The sequence below is a fragment of the Mesitornis unicolor genome, unplaced genomic scaffold, assembly GCF_000695765.1.
Source record: "Mesitornis unicolor isolate BGI_N332 unplaced genomic scaffold, ASM69576v1 scaffold7902, whole genome shotgun sequence".
NCBI lineage: Eukaryota > Metazoa > Chordata > Aves > Mesitornithiformes > Mesitornithidae > Mesitornis > Mesitornis unicolor.
The window spans coordinates 1-23,439 of record NW_010167057.1 but is presented as its reverse complement, the minus strand read 5'-3'; the positions used below and the strand labels follow the sequence as shown (position 1 = coordinate 23,439).

The 23,439-nt window shown below is 45.5% G+C and overlaps 1 protein-coding gene across 2 annotated transcripts; it reads left to right on the top strand.

Moving 5' to 3' along the window:
* The first annotated feature begins 2,879 nt into the window (after positions 1 to 2,879).
* Positions 2,880 to 23,401, top strand: PLS3 (plastin 3). 2 transcript variants are annotated; one of them, XM_010178540.1, is made up of 15 exons: positions 2,880 to 2,967; positions 10,826 to 10,989; positions 13,376 to 13,505; positions 13,964 to 14,096; positions 15,392 to 15,473; positions 16,124 to 16,289; positions 17,409 to 17,551; positions 18,916 to 18,942; positions 19,053 to 19,148; positions 19,668 to 19,863; positions 20,504 to 20,582; positions 21,306 to 21,420; positions 21,539 to 21,672; positions 22,572 to 22,695; positions 23,273 to 23,401. In XM_010178540.1, the coding sequence occupies exons 1-15, from the start codon at positions 2,901 to 2,903 to the stop codon at positions 23,399 to 23,401; spliced, it is 1,785 nt and encodes a 594-aa protein (XP_010176842.1). In that variant the 5' UTR covers positions 2,880 to 2,900. The 2 variants fall into 2 exon arrangements, with proteins under 2 accessions (XP_010176842.1, XP_010176844.1); XM_010178542.1 differs by lacking the exon at positions 18,916 to 18,942.
* Positions 23,402 to 23,439: the final 38 nt, after the last annotated feature.

Sequence of the window (23,439 nt, the reverse complement as noted above, 5' to 3'; positions counted from 1 at the left end):
GGCTGTCGTCGCACGCCCTGGCAGGGAGGAGCGAGTGTGACATGGTGAGGCATGAGCGCTGTGGTGCTGCATTCCCACAGGGCTTCCAGTGAGGCAGCTGATGTGTGATCCCCAGGCCAGGCTGATAAAAGGGCTTTTTATCTCCGTGAAGACAAAGCCTCTTGTTTAAAAATGCAACTGAATGAAAAACACAATTCTGAATGCCCTAGACTCAGCTATTAAAAACAAACAAACAGAAAAACCCCCACACAATGAAAAACTGAAACATTCCCCTGCCCCCCAGCCCAATGTGCTAATGTTAGTGTGGTCCATCTCCATTGCGAAAAAAAACCCCTGTAAAGTTGCTTTGAGAGCTTAGCAGTCCCTGTTAACTTGTAACTCTGTGGCCCACTAACCTTTTCATGTACTGTTTCGTTACATCAAAATGTACTTTCCCCTTCCCAGACAGCTACAGCAAGGTCAGATGTCTGCATTTTCTCTGTTGGTTCAAATTTTCACCCTCTCCTCTCAAGCAGAGAAACAGAGAAGGAAGGAGAGCTATGAAAACTGAGAGGTAAACCTGTTTTATAGACATAGGGGCTGGGATTTTGTTTTTCTAAGTGAAGACCCACTACAGGACATATCCAGAGGGTGGTATTTCCCTGATAAAGTCAAACAGAGAAGCTGCTTTAAAAGGTCTCTGCTTATGGTGGTGTCGCTGCTTGTTTTGTTGTTAAAAGATGTCAGAGATAGCCAGCAGCAAATTAAATTCCAATGAAGAGGGTAGATAATGATGCTTCTGGAAATCTCCTTTTAAGGACATCCTCATGGTTTGTAAATTAATTGGTGCAAGTGAGGATTAGGAAGAAGGTAGAACTGGTGAAGGAGGGTTGGCTGAAATGTCAGTCTCATGGCTCAGCCCCTCCTGCCTGGCAGCTCGTGCCAGCTGCCTGCATAGCCAAAACCATCTCCGATCCCGATAGCGTGCTGCAAGTGTTTCTGCCAGTTGTGAAATCCACCTCTCATTGCTCAGAGCTGACTTTCTTGCTGAGCAACTACTTTATCGCCTGGAAAGAGCAAGCGGGTGTTGGTGGCATTGGGGCTTGGGCTGCAGGGAAGGGGCTGCTTCAGGAGAGGGGATAGGTGCTGGTCTGGCAGTCTGGGCACCCAGCATTCCCGCATGGTAGCGTTTCCTCGGTCAACTAGCCTAACTTGTCATCTGTGAAACGGTATAAAAAATTCACTATGGTGCCTTTCTTTTTTTCCTGTCAGTCTGATGCCCCATTCTTGCAGTACAAGCCCAATGATGAGGTTGGCTGTCTTGCTGTTGGTGGCTTCTTCTGGCTGTTAAACATCATCTTGTGTCTGCTGGCAGCTCTGCGGGTGCTGGGAGGTGGGGTCTCATGTGCTTTCCTTCGTGTCTGCAGTGATGCAACTCCTTGTTGACTCTGCTGCTTGCGCCTGTCTGAGCTGCTTTCCCAGGCTGCCACACCTGCCCATCGCTCTGATCTCCAGCGACTTCTTTCTTTCCAGACTTCGTGAAGTGTTACAGAAAATGAATATTTACAGCTACAGGCAAACTTGTGTTCTTAAGCGAACGAGTGCTTTTGAAGGCAGCTAGGAGCCTCAGACGAAAGCAGCTTGCTAATCAGAGGACAGGCGTTTGTGAAACTCAGCCTCCCGTCGCTTGAGCAGTGAGCCCAGCCCGTTGAGGATCCTGTCTTCTGACAGTCTGCAAACCTGAATTCACCCTTCATCCTTTTGCTTAGAGAGGAGGAGGTGGCTGGGTCTGTTCCTACAGGTGGAGGAGGAACTTTTTGTTTCTGAACTTACAGTGATCGTAGCTAACAAAGCGGGAGCTGGAAAATCTTGGGATGGAAATCTCGTTTGAGGTTGCATTGAGCCCACCCAGAATCCCCATTTTTAAAGACCCTGAGCTAGAGCTAGCAGATATGCTAGAATGCACTTATCAGTGCTTACCTTTTTGTTCATGCACGGGAATTGCTCTGTTAATTGCTGATCTCTCTTGGTTGTATTGGTCAAAGTGCCAACAAGGCACCTGATGCTGCTGTCAGAAATGTGGGAAGGGGATGTGGGCAGGTCACTGGTCTTTTCCCATCCTTACAGTGACACCTCCTGTCCAGGCTGGCTGGGTGACACAATCAGTGCTTGGAAAGGAGGATTGTAGCAGATGGGTGTGGGGAACTGTATGCTTCATCCTGGCTGTTTCTTAAACATCAAGCAGATCAAAGCGGAGTTTCTGTGTGTTCGGGGTTCGAGTGTGGCTGATGCCTGCTGCTCCGCACTCGCTTGTGGTGTTCCTGCTGTGCCTTGCTCAGGAGGGTGCAGGAGGTCAGCGACAATGCAAACAGCCTGTTGCTTACATGGTTTATTGAGAGACTGACTCTGGGGAAACAATATCAGGGGTACTACTTTGTGCAAAAAGACCTTTTCCAGGTACTGTTCAGAGTCTTTATTATTTGAGTTTGGTCACTGGGTGCTCTCAGGGGACAGGCAGGCAGAGCATTCAGTATCTCTTGCATTAATATTTTAACTCTGGATTCTGATTTTGTTCTAAGCTGAGGAAAACCCCTGGAGAGGTGAGCTTTTCTGACCTACAGATCACACTTGTAGCAGGTACCTTAATGTGTACAGAACAGCATAGCCCATAAAATAAATACACAGAGCTAAATATTAACAAGGCTAATGGGATTTCTGACTTGTTAAGGAGTGCATTTCTCATCGTCTGAGTTTCACACATCTGTTTTCTTAGTGGAAAGACAAACGTGGCTTTGAGAACCTGTAGCGACCTTGGTACTGTTTGTTGCTGGACTGGTGATCAAAACTGCACACGTCTGAATGCAGCCTGGTTTCACACAGCGTCCTTTTTGTCTCTTTTAGGTACTCCTTAAATTCATGAGATGGCCAACACCGTGCAGATCTCCAAAGATGAGCTGGAGGAACTCAAGGAGGCCTTTGCCAAAGTTGGTGAGTCACAGTGAGAAGGGCACCTTTCTCCTGTCTGCTGTACATTTGAAATTGCTTTATCCCGCCCCTGCGAGCAGCGGTGCCAGCAGGATGTGGCAGTCTGCTGCTCCCATAATTTTCTCTGTGCCAAGGAGTCCTTTGGCAGCTCTGTTTCTTCTGGTCTGTCAGTTCTAGCCAAGGAGCACAAAAGAAGGGACATAGGCAGTCTGGCTGTCATTAAGCTCTGGCAGACAGCCTTGCCCTGTCGTTCCAGGTTAGTTCCTGATGGTAGAAGAAATCTCCAAACAGGTACTGCATTACTCTGGCCCAGGCAGCACTTCAGGACTTGCACAGTGCTTGGTTCTGATGGTGTTGATTCTGGCAGATTGGCTGAGCTAATCACTTACATGTAGGTGCTGCATTTCTGGTTTGTGCAGGTGCATTTGAGGCACTTCATTTAGCCAGCTTGTATTAATTCGTGTCTGTTTACTTGGCCATTCTGGAGTAACTTGAGGTGATAATACAGTGTTTTGCAGCTGCAGTGCATGTGCATTGCCCTCTGGTGGCTCCTTTTTCTCTGGTCCTCCCTTCCCTGTCAGCCTGTGGTGCTGGAGGGGTTGCACAGCCCAAGCAGGTCTGCCTGCTTTCCAGCTTTCCCCCTGCACTGGCATTGCAGGAGCCTCTGGCACACTGCTTTGGGAAGCTGAAATGGGCAGAAAACTGACATAATGGAGAAAATTGTTTTCTGCTGGTTTAGTGTCCTGATACGGCTTTCTGGAGAACCAGAGAAATGCTAGGGAGGGGCAGGATGGGAGCTGGACCGCAGCAGTGCGGGCTGAGGTCAGCGTATGCAGCTGGAGAACCGCACCCGGGACTGGCACTGGCCTGGAATGAGTTGCACAAGTGATAGGAGCCAGCGTTTTGTTTTCCTAACTGGACATCAGCATTGCTTGAGCACTGGCTATAGATCCAAATGGGTAGTTGCATAACATCCGTATTGGATAAATTGCCCTCTGAAGCAGGGTGACTCTTCAAACCTTCCCTGGCTCTAAATCTGCAGTCTGCAGAGAGAAATGTGAATTGTAAAGACAGCTGATTGTCACGGAGTGGTATTCCCTGTTGGGAACAGTTGCGTTATAGGCAGGTCCCTCTCCTGTCTTGCTCTTCCAAGGCTTTTCCATCAGGTGGAAGTGAGCTGCCACAGAGGACATGAGTGACCATCGTGCTTCCTGCTGCCTAATGTGCCTCTTAGTGCTAACCTCAATAAGGCTGGGATGCAGGCAGTCCATTGTGTCCTTGGATAAACTTAAATGATTAACCTGGCTGGCATGTGGTGGCTTTTTGTCTTTGGTGTGGGGGCAAATTATTGAAATTAGGTTGGTTGGCTGCCTTTGTGCTGGAAACACGGAGAAACCCCAGTTAAATTCTGGTTTGTTTTAGGAAACCAGCTCAGTCTGCTCAGGAAGTGGGTCTGTGTTTTGGTTTTAAGTTATAAAAGGAGTGTCAAAACTTAAGTATTATTGAGAAATGGGATAATTAGCCTGAACATACCCACAAGTGAGATGGGATCTGCTGCCTTCTGTTTTGTGTGCTTTAGGCATGGTACATCCCGCAAGCATTGCTGTGGGACTTGTCTGTCAGGAGTGTCTTTAGGTAATAAAAGAAATTAAAGCATTAAAGGAGCCATATTTGCCCTAGGATATACAACTGGTCGCTAACTGGGTGACTGACTTTCACTGGGAACTTCTAATGCAATCTCTAGTGAGCGTGAAGAGAAGTTGGACTAAGGCTGCTATTTAAAATTAAGCCTTTCTTTCATCTCCCAGCTACATGGAAGACTTGGAATGCAGCTGAGAAGCGTGGTTATAGCAAAGTTCAGCTGCTTGGCATCTGGGATGTCGTAAAGGAGATGTGGGGAGGAGGAAGTGTCTCACGGAGTGGTTTCTGCTCCTCAAAACATGCCCCGCTTCAATGTGTGGCTGCATGGGCTTCCTGAAGAGCTGCTTTAACTATAGCACGGTGCACATTGCTGCTCTGGACGGATGTGTAGGTTGATGAGACTTTACAGGTGTGTGTTGACCAGCTGTTCTGTGTGTGGGTGGACCAGATCAAAACATCTGCTGATGCTGGAAGACAGTGAGGTGTGTTACTGTGTACTCCGTCACCACTTGCCTTCCATGCCACTTGAAGGTGTGCAGCTGGTGTGCTGTTCTCTCGCAGCCAGAAACAGGCAAAAGCCCCGTAGACCTGCTTCCTAGAAGCAGTCGACAGGTTAGAAACTGTGGTTTAAGGCTGTCACAACCTGAAAAGGAGTCATTTAGAATAACCTCCCTCCTCTGGGATCAACAACCAAGTTCAGGATACCCTTGAGCTGAATTAAGGTGAAATGACACCTTAATGTGTCATTTCACATAAATTTAGGGGCAATGGGAGCAAGCTGGAACATAGGAGATTCCATGTGAACATGAGGAAAACCTTTTTTACTGTGAGGGTGACAGAGCCCTGGCCCAGGCTGCCCAGAGAGGTTGTGGAGTCTCCTTCTCTGCAGACATTCAAGGCCAACCTGGACGCGTTCCTGTGTGACCTGGTCTGGTGATCCTGCTCTGGCAGGGGTTGGACTGGATGAGCTCTTGAGGTCCCTTCCGACTCCTGAGATTCTGTGATTCAATGGCCCAGCCTGCAAAACTCAGCTCCTGCAGAGTAGCCATGGCTTGGTGGCTTTGCACCAGTCCCACCTGACTTTGCGCACTAAACGATGTTTAAGGCAATTATTGATGTATCAGTTCCTTAGAAAGGTTCGCACTGAAGTCAGCTACGGCTCAGACAAGCAGCTCCCAGCATCCTACAACCAGGCTTTTGTACTGGAAGTGATCCAAGTGGTAAACAGCAGTGAGGAAAAAAGCATTTCAACATCTGAAAAAAGTAAGTGGGGCAAAAGAACTGTTTGGGCTTTGAGTGACCTACAAGTTTGTGGGAGAAGAGCAGGCTGCACTAAATCTCAGCTGATCTGTGAATTTGTTCTGTGGATCAGGTGTGTGTATGTAGGTGCTCGGCCAAACAGTGGCACTTCAGAGTGGAGGCATGGCAGAACACAGCCTGCAAACTTGCTCTATTTATTTGTCTTCCTTCTCCCCGTTTTTAACAGCAGATAGAAGCATTTTCTGGAAACACAAAGTACTTAAATATCGTAACCCAGCTGAACACTTTGTTCGCTGCTGCAAGGTGGTAAAACAATGCTCCGAAATGTTAGCTTAAGGCAAATAGGGATCTGTGGTCCTGCTGGAGTGTGTCCTGCTGAGCATATATCCTTAAAAGGAAACATGCGAATTACTTTCCCCTCTTGCATCCTGTTATTTAAGCTATTTTAAGCACTCTTGGAAGGAAGCTGAGCCAGAGCTTGAAGTAGCTTTTGGGTTTCGTTTGCTGCGGCTTTGCTGCGCCACCTGCATACGGGCAGAAGATGGTGCCGTCCATCCCTGCGGTAGCATTGCACTGGTACGCTGGTGTGCGTGCATCTTTCAGTAGAAATAGGAAACTTCAGATGTGCTGTAGTTTCCTTTCCATCAGGCAGGTTATAAATGTATCCAGGCTGTAGCTTGTCTGTTAAAACAATTCTGCTTTCTTCCATTAGTAATTTTGGGCCGTATGCCGAAGGATTTCATTTGGGGTAGCTTCTATTTTGACAGCCTCTTCAGCTGTTGAATGCCATTTCAGATTTTGTTACAGAGGGATTTTAGACCACCTTCTGCCTGAAGTCTGGCCCTGCTGCAGGACATCCAGCAAGGCACCATATGGTGGGTCCGCAGTAATGCTGGAAATAATTCTGGAACGTGCTGGTGCTGCAAAGGTGACTACTTTTTCCTAATGCTGCTGCTTTGTACATTTGACTATGATATTGGAGGGGGAACAGAGACAGCAGGAAGGGAAGCAGCTGCCCTGTGGGATAGGAGTTTCAGGCCTATTTGTCATGTTTACAGGGCTAAAGGCTTTTTGGCATGTTAAGAGAAAAATGTGTCCATATTCCGGCACATAGTCAATCACTGGTTGAGGTTACTTGTCTCTGCCATGGGATGGCACACTCACCAGGCTTTAATAAAAAAAATCTACCTTTCTGTGTCCGAGAACCTAAAACTTGAAATGAGAGCAGCTTGACTGCAAAAACAGCAACTTGATTGACAAGACCTGTCTTGCTTGTGAATCCTACTCCCAGAGTTGTCTGGGACAAAGATGCCCTTTTAACCTATGAAGTAAATCAGTAATTAATGTTTGTTTTGTTTTGTTTTTTTCCCCAAGATGCTATGGAAGAGTAACTGACAGGTGGGTGATTGGGATTTGGTTAGGAGTTGGAAGAACTTAGGCCCTGAGCCCCGAGGATTTTGAGTGAGTTAAGGTGCATTAGTCAGCAGTGTGTGTCCTTCACACTTGGTTATGTGCTGCTGGCTGACCCCAGTGCGGGTGCTGAAAGCCACTGGAGTGCAGCCCCTCATGATGAGCAGCATCTTTCCTGGTGCCTTGCTCCTGAGTCGCATGAACTCACTTGTGAGTGTGCGTTTCAAGTGGCTCTTTGTGCTGCAGAGCTGCTATTTATTTTCATATATATATATATAATTCTTTTTCTATGAGCAGAGGTAATCTTTGAACTAGGCATACCTGGAGGACTGGGAAGATGCTGCTTTGCAGGAGTGACCAAAATCCTCAATGGATGGATGTTGACCCTCACTGCAGTAAATTCCTGATGTTTGCCCTGTAGCCAGGTTTGATGCTTTTGGGCTGAGACTGAGGTTTGCTGAGCGTGTGTGGATGCACCAAACAATAGCTTGGGCTAACTCCTCAGTTGCATTTCAATCAGTGTTTTTAAGTTATGGTTTCTGCGAGCAAACCAGTGTAAATGTGAGGCAGAGGATTAATTCCTTGAACTAGACTGTAACCCTGAAAGACTTAATGTGTACAACTGAGCTCTAAACAGGTATAAGCATCATTTTTACGTGGTGCATCTCTCCAGTGCTTTACAGATGGAGACTTCGGAGCCCAATTCCCTGCTGTCTCACTCAACAGGCTTCTGCCTCATGAAATACCATGTATTGTGTTTTTTCCCTTTCACTTCTAAATAAGCTCAGACATGGCACATGCAAGCCTGGTTCAGAAACACTTCTGAATGTTTAAGCTAGAGATGTCAAGAGGAAAACCTTTACCCAAATCCAAGTCAAAATCACACCTATGATCCTGTCAAGGATACAGTATGTATTTTGAAGTCTTAATTTTCTCTGTCCTTTGCCTACTAACATTTGGGTAGATAGAAAACTTAGTTTTTTAGGTGGTAGATTGACTGAAAGAAGTATTGTACAGCTGTTTCTGGATTTACCTGTTTAATTTGGCAGCGTGGCACAGGATTGCGGTCAGTTAAGTCAAGCACAGGCTAAAGCAATGGATGCTGAGGGTTTGGGTCCCTGGGCCCTGGAGAGAAGCAAATGTGTCTTGATTTTCTTCACTGGCTGTGAGGCAGAGAAAAGATGCATATTGTGGAGTTAGATTTAGTAATAAGAAAACTGTAACAGAAGAAGCTGTGATTTATCTAGAAAGGAAATAGTTTGCTGATGACATCTCAGGCTGGACTGTAATTTAACTTGTCTTTGTAAGCTTATATGTTTTTGTAATAAAACTCTAAAATTGAAGGCCAGGCAGCAGCCTGTTGCTATCATTAATCATTGACCCAAGCCACTTAATTTCATCAGCATTATTGTAAACACTGACATTTCATAAAGTAGTTTAATGTATTTATTAATCCATTTCTTTAGTTTGAGACCTAGGGTCTGGGGTGTGGGAGGAAGGACGTCTTTGATCTGTGTTACTTTGGATGTTTGCCACTAAGCTTTTGACTTTTGCTTTCTTGCTGACTTAAAAACAATTTTAAAATCCCATACGGATCTGGAAAATGAGGAAGGTTGGAGTGGTGGTGAGGACATGCTGCTTGCTGTGAAGTAAAACCTAAAAACCACCACTGATACCTCATTAATATTAAATTGCCTTTCAAAATTCACAAAAAAAAATGGACTTTAGAGCTATTCTGATTGTTTTCTTTTATTCTTGAACGTATCTCCCCTCAAACATAAATGCTGACTCCAGTGGCTGTGGTGTGGGATTCCCTCTTGAGCAAAACCAAATCCTGGGGCTGGTGCAGCCCTGGGGGTCTGGCAGTTGCCTGCAGTTTTCAGGGTTGTTTGAGCAGCAGAAGCTGTTGCTTGAGTGGAATTTAGCTCTCTGGCCTTAGGGAGAGGCTGTTGCCTTATAAATAGCAGCAAACTCCTCCAGTGTGGGATATAGGCAGAACGGTGGCTGGGTGAAGTGGAGCGGGGCTGGGTGCCCTGCAGCATGGTGTGGTTTTGGCAGCCGACACTGGAGAGCTGTGCCATCGCATCACTGGGAGCTCTGGAGGTGTGGGAGAAGGTAATGCAGCTGCTGAAATGCAGAGATTCCTCTTGTTCAGCCTTAAAGGGCTCAGCTGATGCCTTCAGTGCACTGTTCACTTCCCAGAGCCTGTGCTGGAATGACGACCGTAGGAGACTGCCAGATCTCCACCTCCTCAGCCCATCCAGGTATTCCCCATCATCAGTAATCTGGGTTTGGTATCTGCCTGTGGCCCCAGCCCTGGGGAGGAGATGGCAGCTTAGGCACTGAATTAACTTCCCCAGGCTGTCTGAACCCCTTGCCTACAGCAAAGGTATTTTAACATCACTACCGAGCTGGTAACACCACAGGATGCCCTGAAGCCCTGTCTCTCTGAACACACTTAGAGGGTTATGGGAGGTGAGTCTGGGCGGTCTGACTGCTTCAAATGCTGTGGCTGCTGGTGGACCTGATTCTGCTGCAGCCTGGGTAGCAGCCGTGTTGTGAACCACGTTGTCTGCTCCTCCTGGAAGGAGGCACCAACCACGGTGGCAGCAAAAGCTCATTTGCCTGAAGAAAGGTCTGTGGCTGCTGGATTTGCTCTGTGCAGTCAATAGATGTGGTGATGTCCCCAGAGGAGTTGGGATCTGTTGATGTGAAAAGCTCCAGATTCACACTAGATTCTTGTCTTCCAAATCTAGGAGGCGATATGTAGGCAATGTCTTGCCAAGCAAGCAGTGCTGCTGTGGCCTGGTGATTGACTGTCAAAGCAAATGTCCTTGCAGAGCGTTCTTAGGCAGCATTAAAAGATTTGGCTGCAATTTTCTGTCAGCGATAAATGGATACCATCACTATCAGCATGATTAAAAAAATGTAAATGTAGAGCTGACTTAGTGTTTTCAGTTCAGAAAGTAAGAAGTGCTTTTCATTGCTGTCTATTTTTAAAACGCAAAGCCAGCTGCAGTTAGATGTAAAAAGAAATACTCTGGAGATCATTTATGAAAATGCAGATGCTCTGTTGTGAAAATTCTACACCAAACTTGGTCACACGTCCTGAGAGCCGTCCTGGTCAGCTCTGCTTTGCAGCTGCTGTTGCCCAAAGCTGGAGAGGTCTTATGGCTCGTGCTGGGACCCTCTCTGAACATGCACCATGTGTATGCCTTTTGATTCCTAGTGTGTTCTTGGTGGTGCCCATTGAATAATGTGGTACTTGGGCTTAGTATTTTTGGTGTGGGCATCTGGCTGTGTGTCTGTGTCCTGCAGGGAGCTTGCTTTCAGCAAAGACGAATGCTCCGTGCAGTGTGGCCCTGAAACAGGTATGCTGTGACAAGCCACGCTACGAGATTCCTCCTTACCAAAATGTGTTGTAGATACCCCTAGTATGCAGGTTGCTCTCTGTAAAGCACTTTTGAGCATGGGAGCCATGTTTCTGTCTTACTGTCTGGGGCTGGTCTTGTCGGGGTAGTTTCTGAAATCTGCTCCTTTTGCTTCGCAGACCTCAACAGCAACGGGTTCATCTGTGACTATGAGTTGCATGAGCTCTTCAAGGAAGCCAACCTGCCTCTCCCTGGTTACAAAGTGAGAGAGATCATCCAGAAGCTCATGATCGACGGTGACAAGAATAAAGATGGGAAGATTAGTTTTGAAGAGTTTGTATACGTAAGTGGCATTTCTGAATTTCCAGCAGCCTGAGGGACTCCTTGTAGACAAAGCGAAGGAGGGGGTAGAAGAGGTTGAATGTGGCTTCTCTGCCACTTAGTTTTCTTTCCACAAACTGATCACTTTTGAAGACTTCCCACATAGAAATCAGTTCCTCGTACTGGTCACTGCATATGACCAGTCTTTTGTGCTGTCACTGCCAGCCTTTGAACTTGGACAGAGGGGAAATCTGTTGGTTTTTTAAACTAAAGCAAAAGAATCCACATGTTTTTCCTATGTGAAAACTTCATTGGAGGCCAAAAGACCATTTCCACATGAGGTGACAAGTGGAATAAAGACTTCCAGTTCTCTAAGCTTACGGTATTGACTGGAAGCTACTCAGTTTTTCCAGGCACATAGATGAGTGCTTGTTTTTCCAGAGAAGCAGTATAATTTCCTTTCTCAATTTAATGGGACTACAAGTATTTGCTGAAGATTTGAGAAGGCCTTTCTAGACACAATTTGAGACTACTCCTAGAAGCTGATCTAGGAAAATTCAGATCCATTTGTTGCCTTAAAAGGGAAGAACAGGAGTAAGGAGATAGGAGAAGCTGAAGGATGGGTCTAACCTTCAGCCTTTTCTGTAGGAACAGGTCAGATTTTTTTTACATTTTATTTTTACAAAAGCACCACACTTATTCTGAGATACTGGTTCAATACCCACCCCTTCGTCCTTTTCATAATCTGATGTCTGAATGTTGAAAGAGTAATAAAAGTATGTGCAGTACACTGAGGGAGCTGTTTTCATGTCATCCATTTTTCTTGGTATTTCATAATTTATCTTCACTTTCTGTTCCTTAATTATTTTCAGACCCTCTGAACTTTTGAGTTTGGAGTCAACTAGTAAGTCAGAGTTTGTGTGTGAGCACTTGCATGCTGGGTGCATGTTTCAGCTGTTGGTTTGAGCTGGTCTATGACTCTAACTTTACACTAGGAGGGAAGAAATGAGTCTCTTCTGTCACATTTGAATGGTACCAATGATCAAGTAAACATGAAATGTCTATAGACACCTAAGCTATACAGTAGAAGCAATGGTTAGATGTAGGATTTTTACAAATGGAACTGTTGCTGTTTTCTAACTCTGTGCACTTTTGCTGGGGTTTATGGTACAAAGGCTGATGTCAACTGACTTGAGGTTGGGGCCAAGTGACTTGGTGGTACCTCAGCATTAAAGCACGTATTTTCAAAAAAGGTAGGTAATACTAGTAATTAGTCCAGCAAATTTTAAAATAAATAAGTCTGTATCAAAATTCTTATGTTTAAAACTAACAAACCAGCCAGAAAACCTAAAACTTTGGGCTCTTCGTTGAGCTCTGCCTGATGACGAGGTGAACGAAACCTACGTGTGCCATCCAGGAGATGGTTTAACTGCACTGCAGTGTCATCCTGGCTTGCCACCTTCCTTGCGCTGAAGCGCTGGAGAAGGCAAAGTGTGACTGCCAGTGGGGCTGGCCCCGTGGGGACACCTCTGCAACCAGGGGGACAAGTCCCCTCCTCTCCCTTTGTTGTTCTGCTTCATAGTGCTGATTCATTGCCTTTTTCTGGGTAGCATTTAGAGAAGCTGTATGTGTTTCATTGGTGTTTTCAGCGTGGTTGAAACTAATTTGGTTAAGTTTTGAGGGAGTTACAGTAGGTTTTCAAGCCATTGAATGTTTATTTTTCTAATAGTTGCTCAGTTCAGGATGTCAGGGCTGCTAACAGTGACATACAGCCTGTGCTAATGGCACATGTCATCTTTCTGTGCTAAAGCGTCTCTTTTGCCCTCACATGTGAGGGTGTTTTGTCAGTTAGCTCAAGCCTGCTGCTAGGGGAGGGGAAATCCTTACCTGGAGCATTTGTTGTTACATGTTATTGCAGATTTGAGCAGATTGTACCTTCTATACACGTAAAAAGAATGGTTTATTGGGTTGTGGACGAAGTCTTTTGTGTGAGCTAAAGTCACAGTCACACAGGCATCTGGCTTACACAGAAAGGTTAAAATTGCACAACAGCTTTCTCCACTTTGCTCCTGCGGAAACTGCTGCATGTGGGCCTGCTCTCAGACTGCAAAGGTTTCACTTTTCAAGAGACCAAGAGAGAAAAAAAAAGTCTACCTGAAAAGGTAAATGTATGCAAGGCACTTCCTGCCTAATGCTTCTGTTTCAATAGGACTTGCAATATGTGTTTGAGAGAACAGGGCTACTCTCTGCCCACCATCCATGTTAAATTTAATACCACTGCCCCCTTGCTGGGCCCTTCACATTTGCTGGTTTTACTACAAAGTTTGCCTTAAAGCTGAGGAGAAATAGCTTCTGTGGTCCTTTCGTTTTATGAAGATGAGTTTTTCTTGTCTAACTTTAACGTGCAGATTTTCCAAGAGGTGAAAAGCAGCGACATCGCCAAAACGTTCCGAAAAGCAATTAACAGGAAGGAAGGAATCTGTGCGATCGGGGGGACCTCGGAGCTCTCCAGCGAAGGGACACAGCACTCCTACTCAGGTATCGCTCTGCCTTTTACCTCCTCTCTTGCGGGAGTGGAGGCCACGTGTCAAAAATAGTGGATTTCTTCTGCTCTGCCATGGGCTGTGCTTTTGTCCTCCGGTTGCTGAATGAGCTCACGTCAGGGTGAGAGCAGGACAGAATTAGAGGGTGATGCAAGATGGGCAGCGTGTGAATTAAGTTTGTGCTTATTTGTTTTGTTAACTGTGCTTGCTGATGAAGTCCCTGTGTCGCACTTGAATGTAATGAGGTTGTTGAGTAACAAGTAAATGACAAGAATATTGTGGTAATTGGAAGGGAAAGTCGTATTTCTTTAAACTTTGTGTGGCTAATAGTTAGTGTGGTAACGATAGTAGTGGGGCTTTTATTTCCCTGGGCTATTGTCCACTGATTCTTTTGGGAAAACCTTTGCTGTGTTGTGAAAAAGCCTGTATTAAATTTACAATTGGTTATCTTAGAGGAAGAAAAATATGCCTTTGTAAACTGGATAAACAAAGCCCTGGAAAATGATCCCGACTGTAGGCACGTTATTCCAATGAACCCAAATACAGATGACCTGTTCAAAGCTGTGGGAGATGGGATTGTGCTATGGTAAGTCATGATGGCTCCTGAATTACAAAAATAAAATAAATGCCAAATTAATTTCCTAAAACTGTACTTAGGGGAGTTTTTGATCCTATTCTGGGCTGGTTTTGTGACTATTTTGTGTGTATGATGTTTTGCGTGTATAAAAAGTCATCCAGGCGTTCACTGTCGTTGTGTGATGCTTCAGCTTTGATGCTAACTTCACAAGCTGGTATTTCTGTCAGGAGTTTTTGAGTTTGCTGAAGGGGAGAAAGTGCCTTGCAGGAGCAGAAGTTGTCCTGGTGTAAACTCAGCCTGCTGCTGAGTCTAGGGGAGGACAGACGTGTTAAATCACCTTTTTTCTTGGATGTTTAGACAGGTGGTAACCTCTGTGGAAATGTCAGTGACCTTATGAATTAACCCACAAATTGATTTTCTGGGAATCCTCTCGTTGCTTTTGCTAATAGCTCCACTAAGTTAGTAACGTAACTTATTTTGCTGCATGCTGAAAACAGAAGACATTCAGGGCTGCTAAACACCAGAACAGAAGATATCCAGGGCTGCTAAACACCAGCTGCCTTCTGTGTATGGGGTTTCTTTTGATTCTGTGTTCTTGGTTTGTTTTTATAAATGTAAGTGAATTAATGTAGTGGAGAACCGGATCAGCCTGGAGTTTCAGTAACTCTGTAAACACAAAAGATGTTTAGTGGGGTGCTCATTGCCTTTAATTTCTTTCATTTTTTTTCTTTAGCTTGTTATTTTTTTTATTTCCCTAGTTTCAAGTAATTCAGGTTTTCAGGTGAAGACTGAACTGAGTAGGAAGTAGTTCACAATATAAAGTAAAAACTTGCCGTGTTTTCTGTTGACTAAGAATTTATGTGCTCCCCAGTGAACTCTCAAAGCATTTGCGCTTTTTTGAGGCAGTTTTTTCTGCCAGCACTAGTACACCTTTACAAGAGGAGGAAGCACGTTGTCTCACTAGAACCTGCAGTGGATGTCAACAGAGCAATGAGTCTTCGCTAGTTCAGTGACTGCGCTGTGAATAATTCATCTGCTCTTTTTGCTCCGACGGCCGAGATCGGTAGTGGCTGTAACATGTTTAAGGTTTCAGGCTTAGCTACTAGTTACAAATACACTTTGATAGTGTAAATATTAACTTCTTATTTACGAAACCTTGATTTAAAAAACAAAATCAATTAAAATACACAAAGCCAAACAGGCAAAAAGAAATGTAATGTGGTGAGTGTTGTAACAGTGCATTGAGTTCTGTTGAGACTAAAAACTAAATGTTATTCCAATGTTATTGTTTTTCTTCCTACCAGCAAAATGATCAATCTTTCTGTCCCAGACACGATTGATGAAAGAGCAATTAACAAGAAGAAACTCACACCGTTCATAATTCAGGTAGAACGCGTTTCTGTATTTTTGCTGAAATTCATATTCGGAGAGAATTAATGAAAACAGCACGGTGGCTCGAGGGCTTACTGTGGAACTCTGCAAGGAGCGACTTTTATAACTTGCATTTAATTATTAGAGGCAGTTTTGTACTGTGCATAATTGGCAGTGGTTTGGGTAAAGCTCAAAAGACACAAGTGCTAACTTAATGACAGAGCGGGTAAAACGCTGTGCACGCCTGATGTTGCTGTGGTGATTATATACAGCGCTGTCTTTTAAAAACTGGCATTGGCTATCTATGAACTGTTTCATAGTACAACAGGTTGTTTTTGTGAGGATGCCTGTGCACACTCGTGTGTATAACTTAACACTTCTCCAGCCTGAGTCTTGTTGATGCCACTAAATACATCTAAGTCAGAGGCTGAAACTAAATACCAGAGGCTGAAATCGGACCCCGGTGCTAGTTCGGTTCTTATTGATTCAGCCTGCTGCCACCACGGCTCCATTAAAACTTCAGCTAGCGAGTGTCTGGGAGCGTTTCCTCTGAGCTGCTGCTGTTGAAGCAAGGACAGGGAGGAAATCTCCACTCTGCTGAGGCTGGATGAAAAGCGAAGCAGCTTCTCCCTGGGCTGCGTCTCACTCGGCTGTGCTGTTTGCAGGAGAACCTGAACCTGGCATTGAATTCTGCATCCGCCATTGGGTGTCATGTTGTCAACATTGGTGCAGAGGACTTGAGGGAAGGGAAACCCCACCTGGTCCTTGGGCTTCTCTGGCAGATCATTAAGATTGGCTTGTTTGCTGACATCGAGCTCAGCAGAAATGAAGGTAAATGAAACTATAAGCTCTTACTTTTGAAGCATGAACACTGCACTGCTCGTGCTGTCACCTGCACCCCCATTGCTGCCTCTTCCCTCCCTCCCTCCCTCTCTGCTGAAAGGAGGGCACTCGCCTTCAGGTTCATCGGGCCATGTGCCAAGCCGAGCGCTCTTCAGCCTGTTTCGAGCTGTGCAGCGGGTACAGGCAGGCGGGTTGTGCCATCCTGGGAGTGTGTGTCAGCCTCGGAGAACCGGCTGAACACCAGTCTGCAAGTCAAGATGCCCCTCGATGTCAACCTTGTATTGCAAATGACAGTATTGCTTTGGGATGCCTCTGGCTGGGCAGGGGTTCTCGGTGTGCTTCTGCCATAGATGTGTAACGGTGTTGGGAGGTGGCAAAAGCTGCTTGTAGCCTTTTAGGATTACAGGCGAATGCAACTCTTCCTCAAAAACAGAAAGAAGTGGGCTTCAGCTCTCTGAGAATGTGTTTAATGACTTGGTTATCCTAAAATCCTCCTTGCTGCTGTCACTGGTGCAGCTGAGCTCTCACTTCATTCTCGGTGGCGGCCCCTGTGCTCTCTTGGTCTTGCACGACAGCCTCCAAAATTTAAACATTTCACATCATTCAGAGAGCTCCCTTATTCCTGCACGGGCCATCAGAACATCCAGACGGATGGCAGGGCTTCAGTGTCTTTTATTTAAACCTCCCAGTCATGAAGTGGTAACATTGTTTGATTTAGGTTGAAAATTCATGGCAAGGGAAGCCCAGATCAGCTGAAAAGATGCTTGTTTTGGCTTCTCTGGCCTTTTTTTAACAGGGCATATGAAACTGCTGGAAGCACTTTAGCATTGAGATAGAAGTACATTTACATTTAACGTACTGTCATCAGCAGAGGATTTTGTTATATAATAAAATGGAAATATTCTTTTTACAGTTTTCTAGATCATTTATACTCTGTGTAACGACCAGCTCAGGAAAACTCCACTAATACTTGGATTATTTTGACTTAATCAGTAGTTGGTATTGTCTCCCCTTCTCCCCCTGAAATGTTGCTGCAGCTCTAATTCTGACGTGCAGGTTTGCCTCTTGAAAACTCCTTCCTTCCCCTCACAAGCATTTTTCTTCTAGCACTGGCTGCCTTACTTCGTGATGGTGAAACTCTGGAGGACCTTATGAAACTATCCCCAGAAGAGCTGCTCCTAAGATGGGCCAACTTCCACTTGGAAAATGCAGGCTGGCACAAAATCAATAACTTCAGCTCAGATATCAAGGTACCAAGAGCTCTCCCGGCCTGCACGTGCCTGGAAAAAGGCTGGGAGCCAGCCAGGGTGGTGTTTGCATGTGTAAATGAGGCCTTCATCTGCAGACAGGACTTTTCTTAACCTTAATGCACTGAGTAGGCTCAACAGAGGGCTTATGGCTGGTATATTTAAGGTACCATAGTGCTGTTCTGTCTTGCCATGAGGTTGAGCCCAGTTTTGAACCGAGTGTTTCTTCCAGTCTTAGTGGGATCCTGCTGCAAAGCTGTTGAGTGTTTTAAGCTAGTAGGAAAGTGGTATTAGTCGTGTGTTCTCAGATGTTCTTAATCCGTCTTTTTTTGATGGAAATAAGTTTTCAAGGGTGTGCAGCTCACTCACGCAGGTTGAAATGCTTAACTGCATCCCTGAAGAGCAGGACTTCCGCACACTCTTGGCAGGTGATGGCTTTTCATCCAAAATGTCATGGGCTGGAGAGAGGAAGGGAAACAACACCCCTTATTCTCTACACTGGGCTGAGTGGAAGTGGGAGTAGGGAGTCTTACAGCTATTCTTCAGATGTGAGAGGGTGGCTCTCTTCTCTCAGCACTAGTGAGAAATGGAGGGTGGTAATTCCTGGTCAGTGTGGGGTTTTTGGACCCTGGTCTCGGGAAGTTTCTGGAGCTTATTCACATGGCCAGCAGTTTGGAGAAGGAGAAAGAGGACTGAAGTGGATTCCCAGGTTAAAGGACTGTTGGGTAGAAAAAAGAACGCTGATAACTGAGGTGCATGGAGAGCTCAGAGCTCCCCTGTGTGCGTGCATGCATGACACACAAATGGTCACTCTCATTTCCAACTTCAGAACTGCTTGCAGCTTTGTTGATAGCTGTTGGCTTGTCTGGTGCAGCCCATAGCCTGCCAGGATGCGCTGAGGCCCTTCTTAGGACTGAGGGCTAAAAGGACTTGTAGTCAATAAATAATTAGTGCAGCTATTTGCTCCTCCTAGTTTGTGACTATCCCTGGCCTCTCTCCTTTAAGCTCTTCTAGGGAATCGTCATGCACAGGAGAAAACGTTCAGACTTATAATCAGCATTTTGCCTGGACTTTGTCTTTGCTGAGCCATTTTCAGTGTTGCTGTAATACGAGGAATGGTTGCCTTAGTTAGGGGTTAGGGCCACCTTAGGGCATCTGGCTGTGTGGGGGCCATGAGAGCGAGCAGCATGGGGTCATGGCCTCTTCCAGGTGTTGGAGAGGGGGCTGTGACACCAGAGCTCACAGCAAAGGCAAATTTCAAACAGTTAATCCCACTATAATTTTAATCTTAAATATTTCTAACCTTTTCCCTTTCTGTTTCCTTTTCTGCTGCCTGGATTTCTGCCGTCGTGCTCTTTTTTTTAAAGCTTACAGATTTTGGTAATTCAGTAAAGGTACATAAGTCAATTATGCACAGTGACTTGTTAAAGATGAGCCTAAAATGAATAGTTACGGTGTATTCACTGCTGTGCAGGAGACCTGAATTTTCTTTCATACATTTCAGGATTCCAGAGCTTATTTCCACCTCCTCAATCAAATTGCACCCAAAGGGCAGAAAGAAGGAGAGCCTCAGATTGATATTAACATGTCAGGTTTCAATGTAAGTATTCAGGCTGTCGTGTCCTCGTGCTGTATAGTAGTGAACTACCTGTACCTTATAATTGCCTGATGACATCTGGGTTACCTGGTATCTTAATTTTTACAATGTGTAAAGGGTCAGTGGGCATGTGTGCACCTCGGGTATGTGCTGAGTCAGTGGTTGTTGCAGGCCTGATCACTGCTTGCCAATTAACATAGATAATGGAGAAATCACTCGTGGTTTTGCTCCATTGGGGAGCACGCTGACTTCTGCTTTTGAACCGCTATGTTTCAAAAGCGTGTAAGTTGGATAGCACTTGAAAGCACCATGCCAGGAAAAATACCAAGACAAACCAGGACAGTTACATCCACAGCAGCAGGGATTAGCGTGCGTGCTTCATCCCTCTGTTTGATTAGCGACTAATGGCTAATGAAGGCAGATGGAGTTGTGACACTGCCCCACGTACCAGTCAGGAGTTTCCCATCTGCTCTGTAGCCTGATCTCTTCCATGACAGCTCTTGTCCATTCCATCTCTGACAGGAGAAGGATGACTTGCGGAGAGCGGAGTACATGCTTCAGCAGGCAGATCGACTTGGCTGCCGGCAGTTTGTCACACCAGCTGATGTGGTCAGCGGTAATCCCAAACTGAACTTGGCCTTCGTTGCCAACCTATTCAACAAGTACCCAGCACTTACCAAGCCTGAAAACCAGGACATTGACTGGACCCTACTGGAAGGTGATGGGCTGTTTCAGTCACAAAATTAGCAGGAGGGAAAATACCTAAAGGAAACGCTTGTGTCACAAGAGGTTGTGCCCAGCAGAGGTATCTCTGTTGAAGTAACAGCTATGATTTGGGGCTTCAGTGCTGCAGTGGTTGTTTACACATTTGGGGCAGATGAGAAGGGTAATTGACAGCCTGTTCAACTGCTCTGACCCTGATGTGGAGTCAGTCTCCACACCAGGGCTGGGAAGTTGGTGTTGCCATTTTCTGTGATGGGCAGGAGCACCTCGGTAATGCAGCGAGATGCTCATGGGAGCACTAATTGCTGGCAGAACTGGGATCAGGGCTTTGGCTGCCTGTCTCACAGACAGCAGTTAGCTAACACCTGTGTGTAAGACCTTCTTGCTACTTTTTCTTCCTGAAAGTGCAAAAGGCATGCTCTTCTGAGGCCTGGAGAAATCAAATTGATATCCAGAACTAGATATCAGAGCAACCCTCTTCCTTTTTAAAAACTGTAGTAGAAAAAATACCCTTTTTCTGCTCAAAAACCTCACTGCTGAGCTAAGTTGCTCAAAGCTCTCTGCCTTGCAAAGTGGAAAATCTTGCGCAGCTTTGAGCTTGAGGAAGTTGCATGAACCTGTTTTCTCTAATCTAGGAGAGACGCGTGAGGAACGGACCTTCCGCAACTGGATGAACTCCCTTGGTGTGAACCCCCACGTAAATCACCTCTACGGGTAAGCGTTAAGCTCCTGGGAGTGACCCAAGGAGACCAGGCTATGTGTCCACACCAGAGTCCTGCTGCCCACAGTGTCGAGCAAAGAGCTTGAGAAAGGGTGGTGGTAGGGCCTGGGAGATGCTCACGTTACCCTCCCTGCAATCCATAGCTTAGGGATTTCTGACCAGCACTTGGCACACCAGCAAGTGGCTTTAAGGGCTGATGACAGTTGGTTTATTTTCCCCTATCTTGTGTCAATTGGTACCCTGAGATCCCAATACATTTAAATCTGCTTGAGCAACTTCATTAGAGCAACTGGAACTAAATTCCCTGTCACCTAATTTTAGGGCTTAACCAACACATCACAGTTAGGAGGCAAGATACTCTGGGTCCCTGTAGTCAGTGAAGAGAGGTGGCTGCCTTTGGATTTTATATAGCAAAATTCTTCCTTGGATCTCTTGCTGGTTGCCACGCTAAAACCTGCCTTAGCTCAGCAGCTAGCTGATGTTAAGCGTGGGGTGTTTCTTCTGCCCTGAAAACTGCAAAATGTTTGGGTTTTTCTTTTTTTCTTTTTCTTTTAACATTGCTGAAATTGCGCAAAATGTTTGGGTTTTTCTTTTTTTCTTTTAACATTGTTGAAATTGTGACAACCTGTAAAGAAGAGTAGTTATTCACGATAAGACAAAGTGAGAGTGCATTTAAACCTTGAAACATTAGTCTTTATCAGTGTTTTCCGCTTTAGCGATCTCCAGGATGCACTGGTAATACTACAGTTATATGAAAAGATCAAAGTTCCTGTTGACTGGAATAAGGTTAACAAGCCTCCGTACCCGAAGCTTGGAGCAAATATGAAAAAGGTAAGCATTTCAAAAGAGGCTAAAAGAAGCCTTGCACACTAAAAATTACCTATTTGAGGCTTCCAGTCAAGTGAGTCTATTTGTGATTGATTTTCTGTTTAAACTTTTTCTTGTGTAGCTAGAAAACTGTAACTATGCTGTAGACTTGGGAAAGCATCCAGCTAAATTCTCCCTGGTTGGCATTGGAGGACAGGATCTGAATGATGGGAACCCAACGCTGACCCTGGCCTTAGTCTGGCAGTTGATGAGAAGGTAGGACCCATCTGAAACGTGTAAAACTTGTGAATGGAGTACAGAGTTTGGGAAGTTTTTCTTGCCACGAGAGCACTGCAGCACTGGAACAAGTCACTCAGAAAAACTGTAAGAACGCTGTCCCTGGGGGTTTCTGAGACACAGCTGGACAAAAATGTGGCAGAGCCAATCCTGCTACACATGGGAGGCTGGAGCAGAGACCTCTAGAGGACCGGCTGGTGGATCTGAGGTCATCCTGCTGACTGGGATCACCTCTCTCTTGCCTGCTTGAGTCTGGTCTGCATGCAGAAACCCTAAGCAGGAATACTTACACAACTTTTATGTTCTACTTTTAATTGGAAATTGAGAGAGAACCATTCCAGGGCTGCTTTATAGCCGCTTTCTGCATTGAAATGGGAGGAAGGAGAAACTTTATAAGAGAGAAAGTTTATCATCCTTTTTCTTACCTGTTTCTGAAGAATTCTAAGATGATGCGAATATATATCTGCAAAATATATATAGCTGCATGGTAGCTCCTTATTTGGCATTATAGGTCAGAGTGCTAACTCGCGAGTTGACCCACACCTTTGAGGTAATGTGTTAACCCCATGGAGCAAATGGTCAATGGTTAAACAGTTTAACAAGTGTCCTGAGCCCAGGCAATTTTGCAATCTCATATTAAAGGATTTTAAAAGCTAGAAAGACTAAATGCTTTAACAGAAATCACACTGCAGGTAAGACAGATGGTTATTCCTTTTTGCTAAAGGAGTTTAGAAAAAAAAAGACCAAAAAAAAAAAGAAAAGCTGAAACTATGTGAAGACTTTCTGAGCTGCCATGGGCTCACATCCTGGCTGAGTGCTCTCACCAGGGGCTTTGCCCAGGCTCTGTGCCTAATCCTGTTCTCTCTGCTGGTTCTCAGGTACACGCTGAATGTTCTCGAGGACCTGGGTGATGGTCAGAAAGCTAACGATGACATTATAGTCAGCTGGGTAAACCAGACCCTGAAAGAAGCTGGCAAGTCCACCTCCATCCAGAACTTCAAGGTGCAGGTTCCCCTCTTGCATCCAAAAAGAGAGGGTTGCCCCAAAAGTATTTCTGTGGCTGGAGGAAGAGGAGGGGTTTAAACAGGATGGGGTTCAGTCTGTGCTGGGAAGAAAGTGGCTTCAAACTACCAGAGGAGACTTCTTAGGAGTGCTTGCGGTGGGGAATAGCAGTGGGGCAGGAGAGCTGGTGGAGTGGGAGAGGAGGGGAGGGTGGCTGGGTTCTGGCGCTGACATCTGAGATGCTGACAAGCGAAGAGGTTGGAGCTGGCAAGCATTTGTAGTGAGCGCTGTCCCTCGGGGTCTGGTCAGTGGGGCAGACCTGCTGCCTGCACGTCCGTTACTGCTTTGCATTTTTGGAGCACTTGCAGTAAACTGGGGTAACGATCTTGTACTGCTCCCACAGGAGAAGCGGCAGTTCGGTTCTCCCTGTAGTCCAGCTGGGAATGCTCACTAACGTTGCTGCTTTGAAATGACTCGTTTAAAGCTTGTTTTGTTGCACGGTGCAGAGCAGTCGAATTGAGGTGAAAGGTATGTTTAAGGATTTGGCATTCATACTGTCTCTCCCTGTGTTCCCTAGGACAAGACTATCAGCACAAGCTTGGCAGTTGTGGATTTAATTGATGCTATACAGCCTGGTTGTATCAACTATGACCTTGTAAAGACTGGTCATCTGTCGGAAGATGACAAACAAAATAATGCTAAGTAAGTTTGCCATCTCAAAAGTTGTTTTGCACTGAAAGAGTG

What these genes read in the sequence shown, in the direction of transcription:
- PLS3 (XM_010178540.1), top strand. Translation starts at nt 2,901, where the DNA reads ATGGCCAACACCGTGCAGATCTCCAAAGATGAGCTGGAGGAACTCAAG. An exon ending in TTGGAGCAAATATGAAAAAG is followed by an intron (nt 21,421 to 21,538) that starts GTAAGCATTTCA and finishes TTTCTTGTGTAG; the next exon opens with CTAGAAAACTGTAACTATGC. An exon ending in GTCTGGCAGTTGATGAGAAG is followed by an intron (nt 21,673 to 22,571) that starts GTAGGACCCATC and finishes GCTGGTTCTCAG; the next exon opens with GTACACGCTGAATGTTCTCG.